At 55.5% G+C, this 23,890-nt stretch overlaps 2 protein-coding genes and 1 long non-coding RNA gene across 4 annotated transcripts; 2 read left to right on the top strand and 1 right to left on the bottom strand.

Moving 5' to 3' along the window:
* The first annotated feature begins 133 nt into the window (after positions 1-133).
* ODAD3 (outer dynein arm docking complex subunit 3) lies at positions 134-9,042 on the top strand. The gene is made up of 13 exons (XM_036075670.2): positions 134-1,066; positions 2,096-2,217; positions 2,338-2,415; positions 4,257-4,427; positions 4,522-4,623; positions 4,731-4,856; positions 5,069-5,191; positions 5,732-5,884; positions 6,829-6,989; positions 7,072-7,228; positions 7,791-7,946; positions 8,421-8,505; positions 8,685-9,042. The coding sequence occupies exons 1-13, from the start codon at positions 826-828 to the stop codon at positions 8,801-8,803; spliced, it is 1,794 nt and encodes a 597-aa protein (XP_035931563.1). The 5' UTR covers positions 134-825; the 3' UTR covers positions 8,804-9,042.
* On the bottom strand, positions 1,980-8,861 carry LOC144379082 (uncharacterized). The gene is made up of 2 exons (XR_013441264.1): positions 8,810-8,861; positions 1,980-2,394 (listed from the first exon to the last, which is right to left on the bottom strand). It is a non-coding gene; the product is annotated as an uncharacterized LOC144379082 (long non-coding RNA).
* A 555-nt stretch (positions 9,043-9,597) lies between the features above and the next one.
* Positions 9,598-22,229, top strand: RGL3 (ral guanine nucleotide dissociation stimulator like 3). 2 transcript variants are annotated; one of them, XM_078062030.1, is made up of 19 exons: positions 9,598-9,630; positions 10,097-10,210; positions 10,855-11,078; positions 11,209-11,262; positions 11,389-11,597; positions 15,159-15,301; positions 15,393-15,608; positions 16,342-16,445; positions 16,560-16,644; positions 17,725-17,781; positions 17,890-17,976; positions 18,178-18,210; positions 18,283-18,404; positions 19,369-19,464; positions 19,566-19,634; positions 19,705-19,819; positions 20,463-20,612; positions 20,702-20,816; positions 21,853-22,229. In XM_078062030.1, the coding sequence occupies exons 1-19, from the start codon at positions 9,598-9,600 to the stop codon at positions 21,969-21,971; spliced, it is 2,145 nt and encodes a 714-aa protein (XP_077918156.1). In that variant the 3' UTR covers positions 21,972-22,229. The 2 variants fall into 2 exon arrangements, with proteins under 2 accessions (XP_077918156.1, XP_035931529.2); XM_036075636.2 differs by having other exon boundaries at positions 19,723-19,819.
* The last annotated feature ends 1,661 nt before the right edge of the window (positions 22,230-23,890 follow it).

Here is a 23,890-nt window from a genome sequence, read left to right on the forward strand (position 1 = left end):
TTCCGGCATCACGCCGCGCGTGCGGAGCGGCGACCCAAGGGTGCCATGTTGGGAGTGGCAACTGGGGGAGGGGGTGGGCTGGAACCCAGACGGCCATCTTGGATAGGACTGTGAAGCCTAGAGGGGATCGTTCTGATGGTTCGCGCTTAATGGCGGCGCTCGGTTCCTCCATCTTGGGAGTGGCAGGTTCAGCCGCCGGAAAAGAAGGTTCCTGAAAAACGCCCTGGAAACCCAGCGGAGTGGTGGTGGTGTTGGGGGGGTGCTTTAAAAAAAAAAAAAAGTAGGGGGTGCCTGGCTGGCTCAGTCCAGGAGCGGACTCTTGATCTTGGGGTTGTGGGTTCGAGCCCCATATTGGGTGTAGAGGTTACTCAAAAAATAAAATCTTAAAAAAAAAAAGTTGGGGCGCCTGGCTGGTTCCGACTTAGACCGTGTGACTCCTGATCTCAGTATTGTGGGTTCCAACCCCACCTTGGGTGTAGAGGTTACTCAAAAATAAAAAAATAAAAAAAAGATGAGCACGTGACCCTAAAGTGCCATCCTCCCAATATCCAGCAGAGAGGCTTGGCCAGCCCGCCATTGGGCCGCCCCTCTGCACAGCGTTAGCCAATGAAAGCGGTGGTGTGGAACGCGGGCGGTTGCCATGGGAGCGCTGGAAGAAGGAGGGGGCAGAGGTTACCCAGCAACCGGGAGATGCTGCGAGGCCCCGCCAAGCGGTCGGGAAGTGCATTCTCCCAGAACCCCGGGAACCCGCGCGGACGGATCCAGGACAGGAGCAATTGCTATTTTACACCCTAATCCCCAGGGACCCTAGGCCCCAACCCAGTCATGACTTCTCCCCTGTGCTGGGCGGCCTCCACCAACATTCCGACTTCTCAGGACCAGGTTTCGACCTCCGCCAAGGTCAAAGGCAGTCAGACTAAGGCTCAGCACCACCACTCCCAAGTGAAGGGTGTGGCCCAGGCCTGGCTCCCACTGCATTCCAAGGCTGGACACCTCCGTGCTCGAAAGGGGAAGTCCGCTGTGCACACGCAGGTGGCAGAGTTACAAAGGAAGATACAACTGTTAGGTAAGATGGCTTGAAAGGGCACAAAGAATCAGGAGTCAACAGTGTCCACCCAGCCCTCCGACCACGCACGGTGTGACAAGGGCCTTCCACCGGCCTTCATCCAGGTGACCCGTTTCTGGAGGCAAAAACTCATACTTGTTTGTGGTTTTCCTCATCTCTCTTACGAAATCTTTCCTGGGCTCAGAACCAACTAAACTGTGTTTCATACTTTTGTGTAATTTCAACTCTTCTACCACGCATGGGGGGTGGGGGGTGGTAAAGAGCATTGATTCTAGAGCCAGATTTTCTGGGTTCAAATCTTGGCTCTGCTCTGCATAAACTGTTTGATCTTAGGGGACTATGAGTAGCCTAATTGCTCTCAGTTTCTCTATTCGTAAAATGGGGATAGTAAGAGAACAACCCCATAGGTAGCTGAAACGTATAAAGTGCTTAGAACAGTGACTGGCACAAAGTAAAGCACTATAAAGTGCAAACTGATGTTTCTCAATGGAAGAGGGCCATTTTGCTCCCCAGGGGACATTTGGCAATGGGAGACATTTTTGATGGTAACCTTGTTGGGGAGGGAGGGGTGTGATACTGGTCATCTAGTGGGCAGAGGCCAGGGATGCTGCTCAACATCTGACAATTCATGGGACAGCTCCAAACAAATAATTATCCATCCCAAATCAGTCGTGCCAAGGTTGGGAAATTCTGATGTGAACCATTATGAGAACTGTTTCGTTATTACTAGAAGGTAATCTTGCGCAGTAGTTGAAGGTATGGGCTCAGGAATCAGACTTCTTGTGATCTTGAACAATCTAATAAGCCTGAGCCTCATTCTTCTCATCTGTAAATGGGTATGATATGGATATGTACCTGTTGACATATGGTATTTGAGACCTGGAAAGTTCTTTGTCCAGCATCGAGTGTATAATAAATGTTCAAACTAAAGTATTGTTATAATATGAAGTCAATGATAACAAAAACAGCTTCCCTCTGGAAAGCCCCCAACCCCCTGACACTCTGCTTGTGTACCTCGCATGACCTCAGAGGGTGACCGGAAGGCCTTTTACGAGAGCACCCAGTGGAACATCAAGAAGAATCAGGAGACCATCAACCAGCTCCACGAGGAGACCAGGGTGCTGCAAGTACAGCTGACAGACCTGCTCCAGGTGAGGCTGCTGAAGTGGGCGAAGGGTTTCCAGGAGTCAGGGCAGCATCCCCAGGGGGCAGGGCGCTGCCTCGGGTCCGGATGGTCTGGGTGAGCGGTGACTGGGCTCCTCTCCTTGCAGGGAGATGAGAAAGTGGTCCAGGCACTGATTCGGGCGTGGAAGTCAGAGAAGCCATACCTGAAGAACAGGACAGGACAGGTTTGCACCACCCCACTCCACTGACCCTCTCCTTTCATTTCCAGCTTGTGTCCCCTCCCCGCTGGACTCCCTGTCTCATCTCACCGTCTCCAATCCTTTCTCCCCACCAGCTGGCGTTCACTTATTCACTCAACTAATCTTTATCACACACTGACTGTGTTAGGCATGGTATTCGGTATTGGTGACTATGTAGTCAAAAAAAGAAAAGAAAAGAAAAGGAAAAAAAAAAAAAAAACAGACCAATCTCCACTGCCCAAACTTCATATCTTAGTGGGGAAAAGGGAATGCAGGAAAACAAAACAAAACAAAAAAACAAAAACACCAAGAACAAATGCAGAAACAAAGTAATTTCCAGTAGTGACGAGAAATGAATAAAGTAGATAGATAGGGGCAGAGGTTTGCACCTTATTTTTTTTTTAAAGGTTTATTAACTTATTTGAGAGAGAGAGTACAGAAGCACGAGCGGGGGAGGGGGGATGTGCAGAGGGAGAGGGGAAGCAGACACCTCACTGGGCAGGGAGCCCGATGTGGGGCTCCATCCCAGGACCCCGAGATCATGACCTGAGCCGAAGGCAGACACTCAACCAACTGAGCCACCCAGGCACCCCAAGGAGTTTGCACTTTAGATTGGGGTGGGAGTGGGGAGTCAGCAAAGCCCCCTCTCTCTAAAAAGCTGATATTTGAGCTGAGAATGAGACAGGCAGGAAATGATTTGGGGAAAAGCGATCCAGGCAGAGGGAACAGCAAGTGCAAAGTCCCTGAGGTAGAAACAAGGGAGTAGAGCATTGGAGACACATGCCTGGCCAGTGTGGCCGGATGGGAGTGCATGAGCGGGGCTCTGTAGGAGATGAGGTCAAGAGGGTCAGCAAGGGGGCACTTGGGTGGCTCAGTGGGTTAAGCCTCTGACTACAGTTCAGGTCAGGATCTCGGAGTCCTAGAGTTGAGCTCTGTGTCGAGCCCTGGAGTCTGCTTGTCCCTCTGCCACTCCCACTCATGCTCTCTCTCTCAAATAAATAAATAAAATCTTTAATTAAAAAAAAAAAAAGAGGGTCAGCAGCGGCTGAACCTTCCAGCAGGCTTAACTGGCCAAGACGAAGAGTTCAGATTTTATGCCGTGAAGTGTGAGGAAGAAGTGGGAAGTCAGGTGGAGGTCCTCCAGGTGAAGATGGTATTGGCCGCACTTAGACAAAAGTGGTGGAAATAGGAAGAACGAGGTAGCTCCGGGAAAAACTTTGAAACAGAACAAAGCATTGCTAACGAATTGGATGTAGGTGGGATGGAAGAAGAAAAGGTGAGGAGGACATCGAGCTTTTGGACTTGAGCATCAGGAAGGACGAAGCTGCCGTGCGCTGACATGGAGAAGATTCAAGGAGGGCAGACTTGGGGAAAGATCATGTACTCAGTTTTGCACATGATGGTTTTGTGGTGCCTGTGGAGACGCCTGGAAGGTGGTGTAGGTATGCGTATATGAGCCTGTAGTTCCGGGCGTTGGGATGGGGTCGGGGGGGCGAGGGGGGCGGTAAATTTGGATGTTTTCAGCTCTGGTGAGTTTTCAAACCCTGAGCCTAGATAGGTCCATCAAGGGGGTGGGTGTGAACAGAGGTGAGAAGCGCCTGAGGCTGGCCAAGAAAATGGAGAAGGGGCAGCCAGGGTGGAAAATTGGGGATTTTGGGGGGGGGGGGGTCCTGGAAGCTACCAAAGTTGACGATCTGCAGGAGCAGGGGATCAGCCGGGTCAGATGCCGCTGAGCCCAGGGAGATGAGAACCAAGATAGGGGAGAAGAAAGGGAGGAAGGCTTAGGTGGGAGGGTTCAGGCTGCCCTTGGGCTCGCCTCCCTCCAGCAGGCCCTGCAGCACGTGGACCACCGGCTGAGTGAGCAGGTGAAGCAGCTGAACTTGCTGCGGCACCAGGTGGGGGTGCGGCGGAAGTGGCTGCATGAGCTCCAGCTGCGGCACGGCGTCCGGGAGCTGGAGATGGCCGAAGCGCGAAATGGCAACACAGAGGGGGCCAAGGTGAGGCCGTGGAGGAGGGGTGGGGGCTGGGGGTGGAGATCCTGGGGAGAGTTTGAGAGGGGAGGGGACTCAGCCCAGCCTTGCTTCCCTCTAGACCTTGCGGAACCTGGAGAACCGCCTGGAGAAGGCCCGGATGAAGGCGGAAGAGGCCGAACACATTACCAATGTGTACCTGCAGCTCAAGGCCTATCTCCAGGTAGGGACCAGGGCGGCTTGGGGGTGGGGTGGAGGCAAGTGGGAGGGCCAGCCTGCCGAGGGACATCGGTCACAGGCCTGTCCCACCCCCCCATCCCCACCCCCCAGGAGGAGAGCCTTCACTTGGAAAACCGGCTGGACTTCATGGAGGCTGAGGTGGTGAGGGCAAAACGCGAGCTAGAGGAGCTGCAAGTGGTGAACCAGGAGGCGTTAAACGCCCAGGATATCGCCAAGGTGCCAGCCTGCCTGCCAGGCCCTGGGGTTCCTGCCCAGACGCCGTGGTCTCCTGGCCCCAGAATCTGAACCCCAGCTGTCCCCGAGCTCCTCCCGCCTATCTCCCAGGACCCCGCAGCCTGGCCCAGCTGTCTGAAGTTGGGCTGGCCGCTCCGGCCCTGAGCCTCGGTAGGTACCAGCTGGTCCTGCTGTCCTCCCGGCCCTTCCTCCAGAACCAGCTGCAGTATCTGGAGGAGACCGTGTTCCGAGAGCGCAAGAAGCGTGAGCGCTACATAACCGAGTGCAAGAAGCGCGCGGAAGAGAGGAAGCTGCAGAACGAACGCATGGAGCGCAAGGTGGGCGTACCCAGGGGTGCCGGGGTGCAACTCCAGCCCGCCCCAGCCTAGACCTGGCCCTGCCGGTCCGGCCACACCCCTGCGTCGAGCAATACCCTAGACCTTCCCCGCTTTTGACATTTCTCTGGACTCCGCCCCCACCTCCACTTGATGCCCCAAGGCTCCTCCCACTTCCCTGACCCCGCCCTCCCGCCATCAGATTTCCTTGTTTGGAGGAGCCTCCAGACCGCCCCTCACTCACCGGTCGTCCCCATCCATCCCCACCTGATGACCACCCCCCCTCCTAAATCTGATCCTGCCTCTAGCCCGCCCCTTACTCGAGGCCCCGCCCCCTCCCTTGACCCCCGCCTCTTTGCCCTGCCTCTGAGGCTGCCCATCGCTGACCAACCCTTTCCTGCTCTCCTGACCCCAAGCCTTTACCCTGGCTCCCCAGTCGGCCCCGCCCCCTCCCGGCCCCCTGTCCTGTTACCCCTCTCTGGCCTCTTACCCTAAATCCTTGCCTGAGAGCTGACTCCCGCCCCGACCTCAACCTGTGAGCAGACCCAGCGTGAGCACGTGCTGCTGCAGTCCCAAGATTCCACCCAGGACAACCTGCGCGCCAAAGAGGAGGAGCTGAGGCGGCGCTGGAGAATGTACCAGACCGAGATGCTTTTTGGCAAGGTCAAGGACGCCACCGGCGTGGCCGAAACCCACGTGAGTGCTGCCCTCTAGTTCCGCTCAAACGGAGTCCGGGCCAGTGAAGCCAACACACCCAGCCTCCCCTTTCTGCTGGCTCAGTTCCTCAGCACACAAACCTGCTCTATTCGTAGAAGACACTCCTCCCTCCTCCAGTTATTGCCCCGGTTTTCTCCTCACAGCAAAACCCACACGAGCTGTCTACCCTCGCCGTCAGTCCCTCTCCTGTTCGCTCTTATGCGGGCGCTAACTTCCTTGGCGTGTCAGCTCTGTGAGAACTGCGAGTTTGGTCTCTCCTGTGTCTCCAGTCCCTGTAACACGGTCTGGGGCACAGTAGACTGCCCAGTGCCGCTCTCAGACCCTGACAGGCGGGGCCCCTGCCCTGGGTCCTGCGCTTTGCAGCATTTTCCTTGCAATTTGCTAAGACCCTCATGTTTCCCGCTGGCAGATGCTGATCCCACTGGACTCCAGTCCAGTTTCTCCCCTTTGGGCACTCTCCCACTGCTACTTCTCCCATAGGGTAACCCCGGACGGGTTCTGGGACTCCGGGCTATGGGGTCATCTGGGGCACTGTGGCCCAGCACCTTTCCTGAAATTGGCCTGGTGGGCAGATAGCTCCCGAGATTGGCCATATTTCCTCAGTGGATTTGGGCGAGATTCACCGTCACAATGTGGAGGGCAGGTTGATTTCGGAAAGCAACGATGCTCACTGCTACCCTGCACCACACGACGATTTGGGCTGATTGAAATTCCTTATATGGACAAGGGCCCTGCAAAAATTAAGTCGGGGGCTGCACATCCTTGAGGCAGCTCTGAGTCTGACTCACAGAGTCCCTAAACATCATCGCTGCGCAGAAGCCAACCAGCTTAGGCCATCTGTCCTGCGTGCCCAGGGGAAAGGAAGAGGGGGTGCACGCAGGCCTGCCCAGGCCTCCCTCTGACTGGGGCTGGGGGGCCTGCAGGCGGTGGTGAGGCGGTTCCTGGCACAGGGCGACACCTTCACGCATTTGGAGACGCTCAAGAGCGATAACGAGCAGTCGCTGCTCAGGCTGAAGCAAGAGAAGCAGCGGTTGCAGCGAGAGCTGGAAGACCTCAAGTACTCAGGGGAGGCCACGATTGTGAGGTGAGGCCCCGGCGCCCAAGGGAGAGATTCCCCCCACCCCCCGCTCCGAGGCGCTCCAGTGGTGACCTCCCCACTGCCATAGGCAGCAGAAGCTGCAAGCTGAGTTGCAGGAGCGCCTTAAGGCGGAAGAGCAGCGGCGCACTGAGGCACAGGATCAGCTGGAACGTGCCACGCGGGCGATACAAATGACCAAGGAGGGCCTTGAACACCTGGCGGGCAAGCTGAACCACATCGCACTGGTAGGCCTCACCCCCAGGAAGCTCAGCCCAGAGCCTCCCACAGCCCAAGGAGGGTGGGGGGTTCCTGGCCCAACTCAAGGAGACCGACCCTCTGCCCTGTCCAGGATGTCAGAGGCCCGCCTACGCTCCTCTCCACCCCATGTCCCTGCGGGGAAACCCGGTTACTTCTCAAAAGGCTCAGGACTTCGGAGACCCTTTTCCATCTTCACGGGAAAGTCCCACCTTGCCTCCCCCCTCCAAACCTCAGAGACCCTACTGCAATACTTGGGCGGCCTGAGACAGGGGGAGCCCCACCCTGGCCGCCTCAGAGTCCCATTTCTTCCGAAAGTAATCCCCGAAATGAGTTATTATCCCCTTCCCCCACTAAAACCCTTCGTTCCACCCAGTGTCGTTTGTCTCTAAAGTTCAGAGGCCCCGCCCCACAGGGAATAGCACCAACCCTGTTGATGGTCCCTCACCTTCAAAAGCCTAGCTCACGGGAGGGGGTAAAGTCCCGCCCCCAGTGGAACACGCCCCAGGGGCCCGCCCCCTCCGGGCTGACTCGGCTCCGCCCCCACCGCAGGTGGACGGCCGCTTTGCCGGAAAGGTGCTGGATCCCCAGGCAGCTGACTATCTGCCGGACCTGCTGGGCCTCGTGGAAGAAAAGCTTCTGAAGCTGCAGGCACAACTCGAAAGCCACGACGTGCCAGAGATGCTGCGCCATCTCGCCGACCAGGAGGTGCGAGTACAGCCAGAGGACGGGGCTGAGGATGCAGGGGCTGGGGCAGAAAACCGGGGAGCCGGGGGCACCCCTTGGGAGACCAGGGAGGCGGCCTATGGGTGGGAAATGAGCTTTAGGGATAACGTGTGAGGTTTGAGGAGCCAGGAGAGCTTCCAGAGGGTCCGCAAGGCCAGTGGGCAGGGCTGGGGAGTGTGTGTGCGCGCGGGGGTGGGGGGCGGGGGGAATCAAGGGACGGGACCCCAGAGATCAGGGGCGGTCTTACGGGTCAAAGGGGCGGGGTTGGGTATCCGGGTGCGCTCTAAGAACGAGTAATTCAGCGGGGCTCGAGAAAAACTAAACTGGAGGAGTGGGCAGAGGTGTCCTGTGGAATCAGGGTAGATCCTAGAATGGGGTAAGGAGGAGGGGATACAGGACTTCCCTGTAGCCTCTACCCCACCCACTCTCTTGTCTCCCGCTCCCTCCCTCCCCCAGTTCTACTCCACCCTGGAGGGCAAGCTGCCCGTGCACAACACCCGCATCGCCCTGCCCCTTGCCAGTCTCAAGGACAAGTTCTTCGGTCAGTACGGTCAGGGAGAAGAGGCGGGGCTGGGGGCCCAAGCCAACGGACAGAAAGTGGTCCGAGGCCTGGCGTGGGGCCAATTTGGGGGGTGGGGCCGAGTTGGGAGGGTGGTAAAGGCTGGGAAGGGAAATCTGAGCCAAGAATGGGAACCCGGATCCCCTCATTGCCCTGCGCAGACGAAGAGGAGAGTGAGGACGAAGACAACGACGTGGTGAGCCGTGCGGCGCTTAAGATTCGTTCCCAGAAATTAATCGAATCCCGCAGCAAGAAACGCAGTCGCTCGAAGAAGACCTAGACTCACCCTTGCGTCCACCTGGCGCTTCCGGGCCCCTGCGGAGCTCCCAACCTCTCTGGGTCCAGCCTCAGGCCCACGGGCCCCTTCAAGGGCTAAACCGCAGGCGGGACAAGGGAGCAGAACCGGCGGTGGCGCCCGGAGTAGAGAAGGGGGCCGGGCCACCGGATGTTCCCACAGTAAATCTACCAGGGCGAGCCTGTGCTGGCCTCAGAATCGCGCAATAAAGGTCACCAACCAGCCCCCTGGGTATTTGCCTCTCCTTGACCCTGCACCTCTGCAAAGACAGCTGCCCCTAAATTCCAGGGCCCAGACTCCACCTTCTCTGACCTGGGGAGTAAGGACTCCCCATTAGCTGCGGACACAGATTGAACACCCCCACCTCCAGGATAATATGAGATACTCCCACACCTGGAGTGAAACCGCCCTCCCCATTTGAGGACAGGGAACTCTTCTCCCCGGGGACGCAGACTGGCCCCGCGCTTAGCTACACACACTAGCTCACCCCCACCTGGAGACACAGAAAAGAACGCTTCCCTCGGGGAGAGAGGTGTCCTTTCTCCTGGGCACAGATTGATATACACCTACAGGGAGACCCGGGATCTCACCTCCGTGGGCCAGGGCTGGGCGCTGGGGTCCCCAGCTGGGGGCATCCGAGAGCCACGGGGCCCGCCCCGCCCCTGCATGGCCCGGTGGCCCCGCCCTGCCTCGCGGGCCCCAACTCCCGGCCACTGCCCGCCGCCCGTTGGCCCTTCCGCCTCACTCAGCCGCGCCGAGGAGCGGGACGGGCACAGGCCATGGATCGGACAGCGGGCAAGGAGCTCGCCCTGGTAAGGGGACCAGGGGTCCCGGACCCCACATCCCTAGCGACCCTGAGGTCCAAAAACCCCAGGTCCCCGCCTTCCGGACCCTATCTCCGCGCAAATCGGACCCTTCATACCGGCCCGGGAGTCCCAACTTTGGACCTCCCGGCCCCTGCTCCCAATGAAGTGGCTGATACCGCTTAAGGATGGGGGGCGTCTCTGAGCTCATCTACGGGAGGGGACAGAGACAGACTCCGTGAGCCTGGACCCTGGGACGTCCCCAAATGCCATTCCATCCTCTCAGGATCAGGGAGGAGGTGCCCGCGGCGCCGAGGGGACTGCCCTAGCCCGGGACCCCGCCGCGAGTCTCGCTGAGTCTGACTGGGAAGGGGGGATAGTGCTAGAAGGACCGGCTTGAGTCCGTGCGGGAGAGGGGGGCCGATGTCCCGGGGCCCGTCCCCCCGCGGCGCCCTGAGCCGGTCTCCGCGTCCAGGCGCCACTGCAAGACTGGGGCGAGGAGACCGAGGACGGAGCGGTGTACAGCGTCTCCCTGCGTCGGCAGCTCAGTCAGCGCTTGAGCCCCGGGGCAGGGCCCGGGGGCAGCCAGGTGAGGCCAGGGTTGGAGGGTGGAGCGGGGCGGGAGGCGACCAGGTGAAGGCGGGGCCTGGAGTGGAGGGGCCTGGAGGTAAAGAGGCGAGGGCAAAGCCGAGGGGCGGAGCTGAGGCCCGAGGGAAGGGCGGGGCTTACAAGCGCCCAGGTAAGGGTCGAAAAGCCCCTGGGGGCGGCCAGGTGAATGGGGGGTCGATGAATGAGGTTGCCCGCGGGCCGCCCGGTTCCGCAGCGGGACCTGGGGACTAAACTGGACGGCAGGGCCCAGGTCGGCCCGGTTTAGTGGGGCGGAGCTGGAGGGGAGGGGTGGTCTTTAGAAGCCGCCGGGTGAGAGCGGGCTGGGGTGGAGGGCTGGGAGCAGCCTGGGACCGGGAGTGACTAGCGAAGCGCGGCTGGGGAGCTGGGAGCAGCCTGGGAGGGCCGAGTGAGCGAGGGCACGGGGCGGGGCCTGGGGGGACGACGGTGTCCAGGGCGGATTGCGAGGGTCATTCGGGTATGGAGCAGAATCTTGAATCCAGGAGGCGGGGTTCAGAGAAATGGGCAAGATCAGATGCAAGAGCGGTACTTAGCGATGGGCGTGATTGGAAAGGGGGTGCTCTGGGGGCCGCTCCTGGTGTCTCTTTGCCCCCCCTTGCCCGGCAGGCCCCCAGCCCCGCTGCGGATGCCTTCCTCCATTACCGCACGAGCAAGGTGCGGGCGCTGAGGGCGGCGAGGCTGGAGCAGCTGGTGCGGGAATTGGTGTCTGGAGACCACGAGCAGGACCCGGGCTTTGTGCCTGCCTTCCTGGCCACCCACAGGGCCTTTGTGTCCACCGCCCGTGTGCTGGGCCTTCTCCTGCCACCACCACCACCGCCCCTGCCTCCAGGGTCAGTACCCACCGGAAATCTCCGTGTTCCCACCCCCAGACTCTCACCTGGGTGCTCGATCAGGCATTCCCTTCCCCTAAGCACCCCCCTAGCCTCCCTCTTCACCTGATGGGGGAGTTGCTTTTCCCAGGATAGAGATCAAGAAGACAGAGGGAGGAGGTCTGCGTGTCAACAAGAATTTAAGGTTGGTCTCCCATAGGTGAGGGTGGGGGTCCTAGAGGTCCAAGGTCACGTCTGAGGTGTAGGGGCTCCCAAGGTCCAGAGCTCCGGGCTGGTCTCTGAGGCCCCCCCCCCGCCCCACTCTGGCCAGGGCCGTGGTGTCCGTGCTGGGCTCCTGGCTGCGGGATCACCCTCAGGATTTCCGGGATCCCCCTGCCCACTCGGACCTAGGCAGCGTCCGCACCTTTCTGGGCTGGGCGGCCCCAACAGGGCCCGAGGCCCAGGAAGCAGAGAAGCTGCTGGGAGATTTCCTGGAGGCTGAGCGAAAGCAGGAAGAGGAGCAGCCTGAGGCATGGGCAGGTGAGGGGCAGGGGACCCGGAGCAGGCCTTTCCCTGCCTGATCTGTCCTCCAGGGGCCTTCTCCCCTCACAGAGTGACAGAGCTTGGGCAAAGTTCTTAACCCCGTCTGAGCCTTAGTTTCCCCACCTGTATAATGGGGGTATTGACCCTTTGTCTAACATATCAGCATTTGTCTCGCACTCCCCCCTACACCTCCATCCTAACTACAAAAATACTCTGCCATTGGGTCAGGATGCTCTATGTTTCTAGCTACAACTCATTCCATTGCTACTTACCTTAGGAGCCACAGAGACCTGGGTTCAAATCCCAGTTCTGCCATTTGTGCTGACTGTGTGACCTTGGATAAGTCACTTCACTCTCTGAGCCTCTGTTTCCTTATCTGTGAATTGGGGGTGATAATAGTATTTCCCTCATGGACCTCTTTATTCATTCAACAAATAGCTACTGGCTCTTGGCATATAACTGGACAGGAGCTCCCAGTTCCCTAGGGAAGACAACAGTAAACCAGTAAATAAGTAAACAATGAGGGCTTGGCGAATAGTATTATTTTCATCATTGTTGTTATCACTGATTCTTACTTATCCGAATCTACCACTTAAAGTGAAAAGACATAAGAACCCATACTGATATTTTCCTGTAAAGTATCAGCAAACTATCTGGTCCTTTGTAGAGTTTGCCAACCTCTGTTGCAGAGAGCTTTTGGGGAGAGGGAAAAATATGTACGCACTTCATTCAGGTCTTTGTTCAACTTGTCCCTTTCTCTGATCTCCAAGCAAATACATCCTCCCACTCTGCATCCTTGCCTGCCTTATTTTTCTGCATAGCACTCATTGGCCTTGTCCCTGACTCTGTCCCCAGGGACAAACCAAGATTTGTTGATTGAATAATTGCATCCTGCTTATAAGGTATCATCTTTCATCCATCTGTGTTTGACCTGATCCCGATCTCAAAAGCATCTAAATCCCTAATCCCCGTCCTTTAATCCTCAGATTAAAGTGGCCACATTCCTCTCTGCTTTACAAAGCAGCAGCCACTTCTTTCTCCCTGGTGACAAAATCTCAGTTATTTATATACATTTTATCCCTCTGTCTTCCCCCTTGGTTTTTAACGTTCTTTCTTCCTCTGCCTGCAGGATTTCACCAGCTGATTCCAAGTCGCTAGAGCCACTCAGTCCAATGGGGTAGCTGCTAGCCGCATTATTGAAATTGAACTCAAAGTAAAAATTTCAGTTCCTTGGTCACACTAGCCACATTTCTAGTGCTCAGTAGCCACACTGGACAGCACGGGTAGAAAATATTTCCACCACTGCAGAAAATTCTGTCGAAAGTACCAGCCTAGGATATGAGTTCTTGAGGTCAGAGGAGTACATGAACATTCACTGGACACCTACTGTGTGCCCTGCTCTGGAATATACTTTTATTTTAACATCTTTATTTTGGGATTACTTTTTACTATGAAAAATTGCAGACATACAGAAAAGTAGAGAGAATAGTATAAAGAATACTCAGACACCCATTGCTCATTTTCAACAATTATGAATTTGACACAAAAACTTTTTTTCAGGATGATTTGAAGACAAATCCCCAACTTACGTCACTTCACACGTAAATACTTTGCTACCCACCTTAATTAACAACTTTTTTTTTAGGATTTTTTTTTTTTAACATAACCTCGTGTGCACAATCATTTCCAAAAAATCAGCAATAATTACTTAATATCAAAAATTACCCAGGGCGCCTGGGTGGCTCAGTTGGTTAAGCGACTGCCTTCGGCTCAGGTCGTGATCCTGGAGTCCCTGGATCGAGTCCCGCATCGGGCTCCCTGCTCGGCGGGGAGCCTGCTTCTCCCTCTGACCCTCCCCCATCTCATGTGCTCTCTCTCTCTCATTCTCTCTGTCTCAAATAAATAAATAAAATATTTAAAAAATAAATAAAAAATAAATAAAAAATAAAACCTTAAAAAAACAAAACAACAACAAAAAAAAAAAAAAAAAAAAATTACCCAGTCCTGGAGTGCCTGAGTGGCTCAGTGAGTTAAGCGTCCAACTCTTGATTTTGGCTCAGGTCATGATCTCAGGGTCATGAGATCGAGCCCCGAGTCAGGCTCTGCACACTGGGTGTGGAGCCTACTTAAGATTCTCTCTCTCGGGGCGCCTGGGTGGCTCAGTTGGTTAAGCGACTGCCTTCGGCTCAGGTCATGATCCTGGAGTCCCTGGATCGAGTCCCGCATCGGGCTCCCTGCTTGGCGGGGAGCCTGCTTCTCCCTCTGACCCTCCCCCCTCTCATGTGCTCTCTCTCTCTCTCTCATTCTGTCTCAAATAAATAAATAAAATCTTAAAAAAAAAAAAAAAAAAGATTCTCTCTCTCTCCCTCTCCCTCTGCCCCTCTCCACCCTGCTCTCTCTCAAAAAAACAAAAACAAAACAAAAAAACCCAAAACCCAATCCAGATTCAAATCCCCCCATTGTCCCTAAATTGTCTTTTTTTACAGTTGTTTCTTGGAAATCCAAACATCTATTCAAGGCACTTGGTCTTTCATTTCTTAGGTCTCTTTTATTCTATGGCAGTCTCCCTTTGTCTTTTGTTTAATGTCATTAAGGGAAAAAAAATGGATCATTTGTCCAGAGGAGTGTCTCACCTTCTCCGTTTACCTGTTTGCTGTCTCATGGTGACACGTTTCATGTTGGTGAACAACGCTCGTAATTTCCAAACAAAACAGAGCCCAGACTTTGGCAGTTCTTGCATTCCTGGAGCCAAACTAATGAGTGTTTATGAGCAAGATAGTTGGGTTCTAGGTGCAGATTATGGTAAACAGGTTTTCCAAGGACACAAGTGTCTTGGAGGGACGGTTGGAGGCTGAGCGAGGCACAAATTCACTGTGCAGGTCGGCCCCCTTGTGGCAGATTTCAACTTCAAAATGTCCCCTAGGGTGCGCCACCATAGAATCCCACTCCGGAAAAATCATTCCTATTATTGAGTACTTTATAGCTGTCTAGTATGTATGATCTCTGATTTTTTTTTAAATCCAGATGAAGAAATCAAGGCACACAATGGTTAAAGAGTGCTTTAGTTCACATAGCAAGCCCAGGGGACAAGTTTGGATTTGAACTTGGGACTGACAATAGCCTTCCCTTAACTACAAAGTTATACCACCTCTCACCACAACAATAGGGCAGACAGAGCTTACTTTAATATAGGTTCAAAACCAAAAACACCTAATTTCTCCTCTAGCCTTTAAGCTGGCTTCAAATCCCTGCCCTGCCATTTCCTGAAGGTGTGACTTAGGGTAAATTGTTCCTGCCTCAGTTTCCCCATCCGTGGGAGGTGGATAATAGTACTTCCCTCACTGGGTTAGTGTGCTAAATCACCTACGATGGATTATCACCTTAGGTGCTAAATGAATGTTACCATTGCTCTGACACCCTTAAAAATACCCGGGGAAGTTTCCGTTTTGCAGATAAGGAAAGTGAGACTCAGAGACGCTAAGGAACCTGTCCAAGGTCACACAGCCAGTCCTGGATTCAAACTTGAGAGTTTTTAACCCCCCTCTAATACTCCCTCAGGACCTCCTGGAGCTACCCAGACCCCCCGCCCAGATTCCCCGGAAGGCTGTTCAGAAGAGGAGGAAGGACTGGTGCGTGAAGGCCCTGAGCTCCTAGACTTCGGTGTAGATGAAGTGGCCGAACAGCTGACGCTGCTGGACGCGGTGAGCACCGGGGCGGGGCGCGGTTGTGGGGCAGATTCCGTTGAGCACAATCCTACCCACCTCCCCACCCTCCCCACCTCCCTCCACCCAGGAGCTCTTTTCGCGCGTGCGGCCCTGCGAGTGCCTGGGCTCCGTGTGGTCACAGCGGGACCGTCCGGGGGCCACGAGCGCTGCCCCCACGGTGCGCGCCACCGTGACCCAGTTCAACATGGTGATCGGTTGCGTGCTGGGCTCCGTGCTGGGAGAGCAGGGCCTGGCAGCCCCACAGAGGGCGCAGCGGCTGGAGAAGTGGATCCGCGTCGCCCAGGTGCGCCTCGGCGGGGAAGGGGACGTGGGGGCGGGGCATGGGGGTGGGGACGAGGCCTGGTAAGAGGCAGGGGACAGGAGGTGGAAGGCAGAAGACAAGGGTCTGGGAATGAGGGGAGGATTGAGGTTAGGAGGTGCCCCTAAGGGAAAGCCTAGGAGGGGCCCAGGGCTGGGGGCGAGGTGCTGAGGGACACTGGGTGGGTCTAGGGATAAGAGGATGGGATGGGGGATGGGGGTAATGGGGAGGGTGGGTTGGAGGAGGAACCAATGCCCAGAGAAGGTGGCGGTGGTCCCGAGAGAGACTGGGTGGGGGCGGGTCAGGAGCCTCAAGGCTGAAGAAGAGAAAGAAACGGGGGGCCCAGGAGAGTGGGGGAGTGGTAAGGGAGGAGGGGAAAGGGGTAGATGGTTGATACCCAGGGTGAAACAGGTTCGGGGAGGCGAGGTCTGGGTCCAGGAGGGATACTGTGGGCACGTCTAGGGCTCGAGTAGAAGTAAGGAGTGGGGACAAAGGAAGCCAGGGTGAGAGGTAGGGAACGGAGGGGCAGCTGGGGGAGGGGCTGGGGCTGCAGGTGGGGGAGGGTCCGGGCCCTGAGGGGCGAGACTGACTCCTGGGAGCTTGGCGGCCAGTCCGTAGGGGTCTGACCTGGGGTCAGAAGTCTCGGATCAAAGGTGAATCATAGCTGGGGGTCAGGCGTGGGGTGTCACCAGCTTCCCCCCACCCCCACCCCCCGCAGCGCTGCCGGGAACTGCGGAACTTTTCCTCGCTGCGCGCCATACTGTCCGCCCTGCAGTCTAACCCCATATACAGGCTCAAGCGCAGCTGGGGCGCCGTCAGCAGGTGAGGTTGGGGGGGGGACTGGGAAGGGAGCTTGTCGCTGAGGCGGAACGTCCTCCCCAGCGCAGCTCTGACCTTCCCAGCCCCTGACCCCGACCCCTGTCCTGACCCCCCCAGGGAACGGTTATCCACTTTCAGAAAACTTTCGCAGATATTCTCCGATGAGAACAACCACCTCAGTAGTAGAGAGATTCTTTCCCAGGTAAAGATGGGTGTGGACCCCGAGGATCCCAGGCCCAAAAAGGGAAAAAGGAGACGTGGGGCCGGGCACCGCTTGTCATTGTCAAAATATTCAGTGTCCTTTCACTCCACCTCAGTGATGACCTTCCCCTTGTTTGTGGGCAGCACCCCTTTTTACTGCCTCAGCTTGCCCTCACGATAGCTCACACTCAGTGACTGCCTTATTTATTCATTCAACAAATACCAGAAGTTACACGGAAAAGGTCACTTGAGGCCAGAGGGCCAGAGTCACAGCAAAGAATAAAGTGTAAAAAAAAAAAAGAAAAAAAATGCACTAGGACTCGACTTTGATAAGCAAAACTGAAAATTGTCTGCCAACAAGTCGGACTTATTGTAGGCAAGACTGAGATTCTAATTGTAATTAGGTGCTGGTTCTTAGGGTGAATCTAGAATAGATGGAATGTGAAGCCTGTTCCTTCGGCCCAGAACGTTCCTCACGTTGACCTTCTGCAGGTTTCGCTCCGCTTGCCCCTTTATTGCCCTTACCTCTGCCTGCTACGTGTGGAGCTTGGTTGTTGCTGTCTCTCCCTCGCTAACGTCGGCTCCAGGAGGCCAGGATTTTTGTCTCTTGCTCACTGCTGTCTCCCCAGCACTCAGAACAGTGCCCGGCCCAGAATAGCTGCTCAGTAAATATCTGCGAACGAATGAATGTCTCAAGTAAGGATAAGAGGTCAAGGAAGAGGGAGCTCTGAGTTCAGCCCTTACTGTGCGCCAGGAGACCCCACCATGAACCAGACGGACAGGGTTCCTGCCCAGGAGGCAAATCAGGCTGTAAATAGGGAAACACACCGTGCATTAACAACTGCCTAGCAATTATATAATTAAATACCAGACAGAGCGATGTTATGAAGACAAGGTGCAGGGCATTTCCAGGGGATGGATGACAGGCCTGTGCCTTGTTCAATATTCCTTGGGTTTGGCCTTTACAACCCGCTGGTAGTTGCTGAAAGCGAAACAGGCAAATATGCTGGGTCTTGAAGCATCTTCCCTGAGGGAAGGGTCAGAGAGACTCCAGGACTGCTCACTTCTTCCCTCCCCACAGGAGGAGGCCACCGAGGGCCCCCAAGAGGAGGACACCCTCCCAGGAAGCCTGCCCCCAGTGAGTGAGGTGGTTTGGGATGGGGGCCAAGCAGGATCCTCACAGACTGGGGTGGTACGTGATGGGGTCAGTGACGGCTGAAAGTGACTGAAGTTCTGGGGACCACAGAAACTGCCCCTGGGCCTTGTCCCCTACCTTGGCACCTTTCTCACGGACCTGGTTATGCTGGACACAGCCCTGCCGGACATGCTAGAGGTCTGACCCCTGACCCTTGACTCCTGACCCCAGCACCACTTATCCTCAGCACAGTGGGCCTCCTGACATCCCACCCTTGACCCTGCCCGCACTCCCTACCCCAGCCCCCTTAGGGCAGTGGGGCTCCTGACATCTAGCCCCTGACCTTGACCCTCAGTCCTTGATTCTGGAGGCTCCAGTTCAGACAGAGTTTGCCCCCAGGGGGATCTCATCAACTTTGAGAAGAGGAGGAAGGTGAGTGACACTGGGGTGGGCATGGGGGCTGGGGGTGGGACAGGGGCAGGTTCTGAGAGGCCACCCCCTCAGGAGTGGGAGATCCTGGCCCACATCCAGCAGCTGCAGAAGCGATGTCGGAGCTACTGCTTGAGCCCCCGTGCACCTGTCCTGGCTGCCCTGCGCACCCAGCGCCAGCTCAGTGAGGAGCAGAGGTGACCCCCCCCGCCCCCCCAAGGCCCGGCCCAGCCCCCACCCTGGCTGATTCCGGATGGCACACTAGACCCACTTACCCCATGTACGTCTCCAACTCCTCAGACACCCTCCTGAGCCCTGACCCCCATCCTATGACCTTGCATTTTCTCCAGCCCAAGTGAGGGCCCCAGTTCACCTCTGACCTCAAATTCTTTTTTTTTTTTTTTTTTTTAAGATTTTATTTATTTATTTGAGACAGAGAGAATGAGAGAGAGCGCACATGAGAAGGGGGAGGGTCAGAGGGAGAAGCAGGCTCCCTGCCGAGCAGGGAGCCCGATGCGGGACTCGATCCAGGGACTCCAGGATCATGACCTGAGCCGAAGGCAGTCGCTTAACCAACTGAGCCACCCAGGCGCCCTCTGACCTCAAATTCTGACCCCATCTGACTTTCTGACTTCAACCTTTCATGTATGGCTGGCCATTCCACTCACCCGTCCCATCTGTTCTCTTCCCCCGGTCCTGACCCTATCTGACCTATGACCCCATTTGTAACCCCAGTCTGAATCTCTGGGCCTAATCATTTTTCCCCAGTTCTGAATAACTGACTCCAACTAGATGTATATTTGACCATCCAACTCCACTATCCCATTTGTTTCTTTTCATTCTGTTGAATCCTTTACCCTAATCATTGACCCCAATGATTACTTGACCTTGAACTCTATCTTTGACCAAATTTTACTCCTCAATCCCACTCTGCGAATCCCTGTGTGACCTGCCGACCAAGCCATCCCATCTCATCCCTAATAAGACCCTGATGCCATAATAACCCCCCCATTTGCTACCTTGACCCTGACATTTGGTGCCCACCTCCCGCTGCTCCCCCCTACATACCCGCAACGCAGCTCCCAACTGATCCTAGCTTTCATCTCATTCCTTGCCACTTCCTGGCCCCAACCCACCCCAATGTGCACCTTGACTCCTCAGCTACCGAGTCTCCCGTGTCATTGAGCCACCTGCTGCTTCCTGTCCCAGCTCCCCACGCATCCGGCGGCGAATTAGCCTCACCAAGCGCCTCAGTGCGTGAGTCTTGGGGTGTGCCTGGGGAGTGATGTGGGCAGAGATGGGAGGCTGCTCCTGGGACTGGGTCTGGGCTCATCCTCATCCCTTGTCTCTATCTTTAGAAAGCTGTCCCGAGAGAGGGGCTCATCCCCTGGTGGGAGTCCTGGGGATCCCTCCTCCCCCACCTCCAGGTGAGCATCCCAGTTAGTGAAAGGACTGGAGATGGCAGGATCAGAGGTCAGGGCAGCCACTCGACCTCAGGCTCTGCATCTCCCCCAGTCTGTCCCCAGGGTCCCCCCCATCTAGTCCTAGAACCAGAGACCCTCCTCCTGGCAGTCCCCCGGCCTCTCCAGGGTCCCAGGGCCCCAGCACCAAGGTACTAGCCCTGCCTGGGTGCATGTGGGACTGTGGGCACCCAGGGCGGTGTGTGTGTGTGCACGTGTGTGCGTGTGTCCATGGGATTTCACAGCCAGGCATGTACATGAGAGACTGTACACATGATTGGCTGAGCACTCTGAGTATCTGTCCAGGAGACCATGTGCATCTCATGGCCCTATTTGAGGGACTGTCCCTCAGTCTGGCTTATGCACAGATCTGGGTGAGTCAGCTCACCCACAGGGCACTCCAGGGTGTGATTATACTTTTGCAAGGATATGCATGTCCCCAGGAATTGGCATACCTAAAGGGGACACATGGGCATAAATATCCACAATACCCATGGGACCCTGAATGGGGCTGTTCACGGACTTGTGGGTGTACAACAGTTACAAGCATATATGTGTACTCGCTGCTCTCTGTGCACACAGGATTTCTTGTGTGTAAACACAGCTTTGTGCTATGTTTACGGTCATGTGTAAATTTGTTTTTGTGACAGGGCACGAAGGTCTGTATGTGGTGGGATTGCATAGATGCGGGCTTGTGAGTGCACCCTAACTGCCTGTCCCCAAGCTCCGCTTTTGTAGGGGGACATGTGACTCTCCCACCACTCAGCACCCCCCACCCCCCCACACTGCCCACAGCTGCCCTTGAGCCCGGACCTGCCGGGCTCCCGGCCCTTGACTTTGCCCCTGAGCAGCTCTCACATCTTACCGGGGCAGCAGGGATCGGAGGCTCGAGTCATCCGCGTCAGCATTGACAATGACCACGGGAACCTGTATCGGAGCATCTTGGTGAGGGGGGCGGAGCCAGGAACCTGCTGGGGCAGCCCTGCCCCCTGGGGCTTGGCGGTCACACCTCACCACCCACCTTCTTTTCCCAGCTCACTAGTCAGGACAAGGCCCCCAGCGTGGTGCAGCGAGCCCTGGAAAAGCACAATGTGGCTCAGCCCTGGGCCCGGGACTACCAGCTCTTCCAAGTCCTTCCTGGGGACAGGGGTGAGCAGGGACTGCGTGCAGGCTGGGCTGGGGGTTAGCTCGGAGGGCAGCAGACTGACTAGGGTCAAGGCTGGCCTAATGGGGCCAGGAGGTGGCTCTGACAGAGTAGGGGGAGGATGAAGCGGGGTGCAGGTAAGAGGCAGGAAAAATTTGTGCCTCGATTTTGCAGGGTCATGAGGTTGCCCTGGCTGTGTGAGCGAAAGGGGCAATAAAGGTGTCTTCTTAGGATTTATGGGGAAATGAAATTGTCCAGGGTCAAATGGGAGAGGGAGGAAAGGAGGTTGTCTTGGCTTAAATTTGTAGGATCATGAGGTCATTCAGGCTCAGCCTGGTGGGGTAGGAGTCTAAAGGGGGTCTGGGCTTGAATCTGTGAGGAGATGAGCTTGCCCTGGCTCAGGATGGGGACTCCGAAGTTATCTGCACTTGTCATGGGAGAGGGCCACATGGTATTGAAATTCAGGGTAGGGAAGCACGATGTCATTCAATACAGACACAGGTAGGAGGTCACCCAGTTCTCAAAAAGGAGAGGCAAGAGGGTGACATGCAAAAGGATATGACATGAGGTTGGTGGGACATTAGGAAGGAATATAGGAGGCTGTTTGGCTTCAGCTGTCGAGAGTGAGGGCCACAGATTGTATATGCTGGACGTAGGAAGTCAGAAGTTGTCCAAGTTCATGGTGGGAGCAGCATGAACTTGGCTCGGAATTAGCTGGGGGAAGGGTGGGTGAGCAGGAAGTCATTTGGGATGGGTGACCTGAGTTTGTCCCACCTTGCAGTGCGGGTTGTCTAGACTCCAGAGGGAAATAGCAGGAGGTTGCCAAGGTGCAAGGTGGGAGAGACATGAGGTTGTGCAGGCTTTGAGTGGGAAGTTATCAGCGTTCCCAGTGAGAGGAGAATAAGGTTGGCTTTTAGTGCTGGCTGAAGGGACCCAAGGTTCTGCAGAACAGACAGGTGAATGGCAAAAGGTTACCTAGGTCTTTTGTGGGGAAAGTATGAGGTTGTGCAGGCCTTTGACCATCATGTCCGCCCTGGCCAGAGCTCCTGATTCCTGACAACGCCAATGTCTTCTACGCAATGAGTCCAGCCATCCCCGGAGACTTTGTGCTGCGGCGGAAGGAGAGGGCCCGGCACACAACCACAGTCTCCTCAACCTGAGGGGGCCCCCTTCTCCCTCTAGGTCACAAGCCCCAGGGCAGCTTGAGGCCTAGCTTCTGTCACCATGGAAGTAGGGAGAGGGTTCCTCTCCCAGAGAGGTCCCATTCTTCAGTAAAGCCCACTGTACTCTGTAGCCCATGACCCCCCACCTCCAACTTTAGCCCATTGGACACCATCTCTCCGACCCTCTTGGCACCGGATCCTTATTCCAGAGCCATCAGCCCACGGGCAGCTGGGTGAAGAGCTTCATCCCGTAAACATAGAAGGCTGGTAGGGTGCTGGCGGGGGGGGGGGGGGGGGGGGACAGACCCTTCCCCAGAGAAATCTTGTAACTGGTGGAGACACATCAGAACTGACAGAAGTGGATGAAAATAGTGACCAAAGTTATGAAACAGGTCTGTCTTGTCTGTTCTGAGCCTGGGCCTTATATTCTCTATCTCAATAGAAATTAAAAACCAAAACCAAAAACTGAAAAAAATCTAAGAGTCTTGTGAAAGGGTTCAGGTGAGACATGACCAGATGCAGAGAGTCAGGGGACTATCACACACACAAGGGTTGGGACTCCCCAGCATTTGGGGGGCGTTATGCTTCTTTTCTGCCATGTATATGGGAGAGTGAAGAAATGAAAATCCATTGGGATCAGAGATAAATACCATCACCCATAAGTCAACAGGGTGTGAAGATGAAAGGAGAGGGGGGCATGGTCTCCCTGTACTGGGGTAGGGAGAGGAAACAGAAGGCAGAGACAAAGGGAGCCATAGGGCCACCTAGGACACAGTCATAACCAGCAACAACCACAATCAACAATAATGTGTTCACTGAGGAACTTCTACTCTGTGCCGAACATCAACTAGCAGCTTTATAGCTCACTGTTTTTTAAATTTTTAAAAATTATTTAAAAGATTTTTATCTGTTTATTTGAGAGAGAGAGAGAGAGCACAAGCAGGAGGGAGAGGGAGAAGCAGACTCCCCACTGAGCAGGGAGCCTGTTGCGGTACTTGTTCCCAGGACTCTGGGATCATGACCCAAGCCAAAGGCAGATGCCTAACTGACTAAGCCATGCAGGTGCCCCTTTATATCTCATTGTTGATCAGGGGTCTTTGTGCTTCAAGTGTTCAAAAACCCAGTCCTGGGGTGCCCGGGTGGCTCAGTCCTTAAGCATCTGCCTTTGAATCAGGCCATGATCCCAGGGTCCTGGGATTGAGCCCCATATCGGGCTCCCTGCTCAGCAGGAAGCCTGCTTCTCCCTCTCCCACTCCCCCTGCTGTGTTCCCTCTCGCTGTCGCTCTCTCTTTGTTAAATAAATAAAATCTTAAAAAAAAAAAAAAAAAAAAGTAAACCAATGGCTCGTGTAAATGAAAAGTTCAGTGGGTCCAGCTTCAATCACAATTGGATCCAGGGATTCAAAAGATGTCATCAGGATTATGTTGCTGTCTCTGGGCTCTGATTTGCCCTGAGAATGAGACTGTGTCCACCCCCCACCCTGCACCTTGCCAAATCCAATCACCCTCTGTGGCAACAGAACAACCCCTGATTTTCAGCTGGCCACCCAAAATAGAAAACATTTCCAGTCTCCCTTGCAGCAAAATGTGGTCATGTGACTAAGTCTTGGCCAATGGGATGTGGGCAAATTCTTTTTCCCTAGGAACTTCGGGTAAAGTCCCAGGATGGAGGCTCATTGGATCCATTTGGGTCCCATGCCCACCCTGAGCCAATCACGGTGCTCCGGGAAACGGAGTGTTCTGACTGGCTAGTCGAGGGAGGGCAGGCGCCAAAGCGCCCCAGGCAGGTGTACCCCTGTGGGGGTGTTTACCCTGGTTTGAGAAGCTCAGCCCAAATGAATAGCTTTCACCGTGTGTACTATAATTACTTTACAGATTAAAAGAACTGCACATTCCTCGTAAAATAAAATCCCAACA

Source organism: Halichoerus grypus, chromosome 1, assembly GCF_964656455.1.
Source record: "Halichoerus grypus chromosome 1, mHalGry1.hap1.1, whole genome shotgun sequence".
NCBI lineage: Eukaryota > Metazoa > Chordata > Mammalia > Carnivora > Phocidae > Halichoerus > Halichoerus grypus.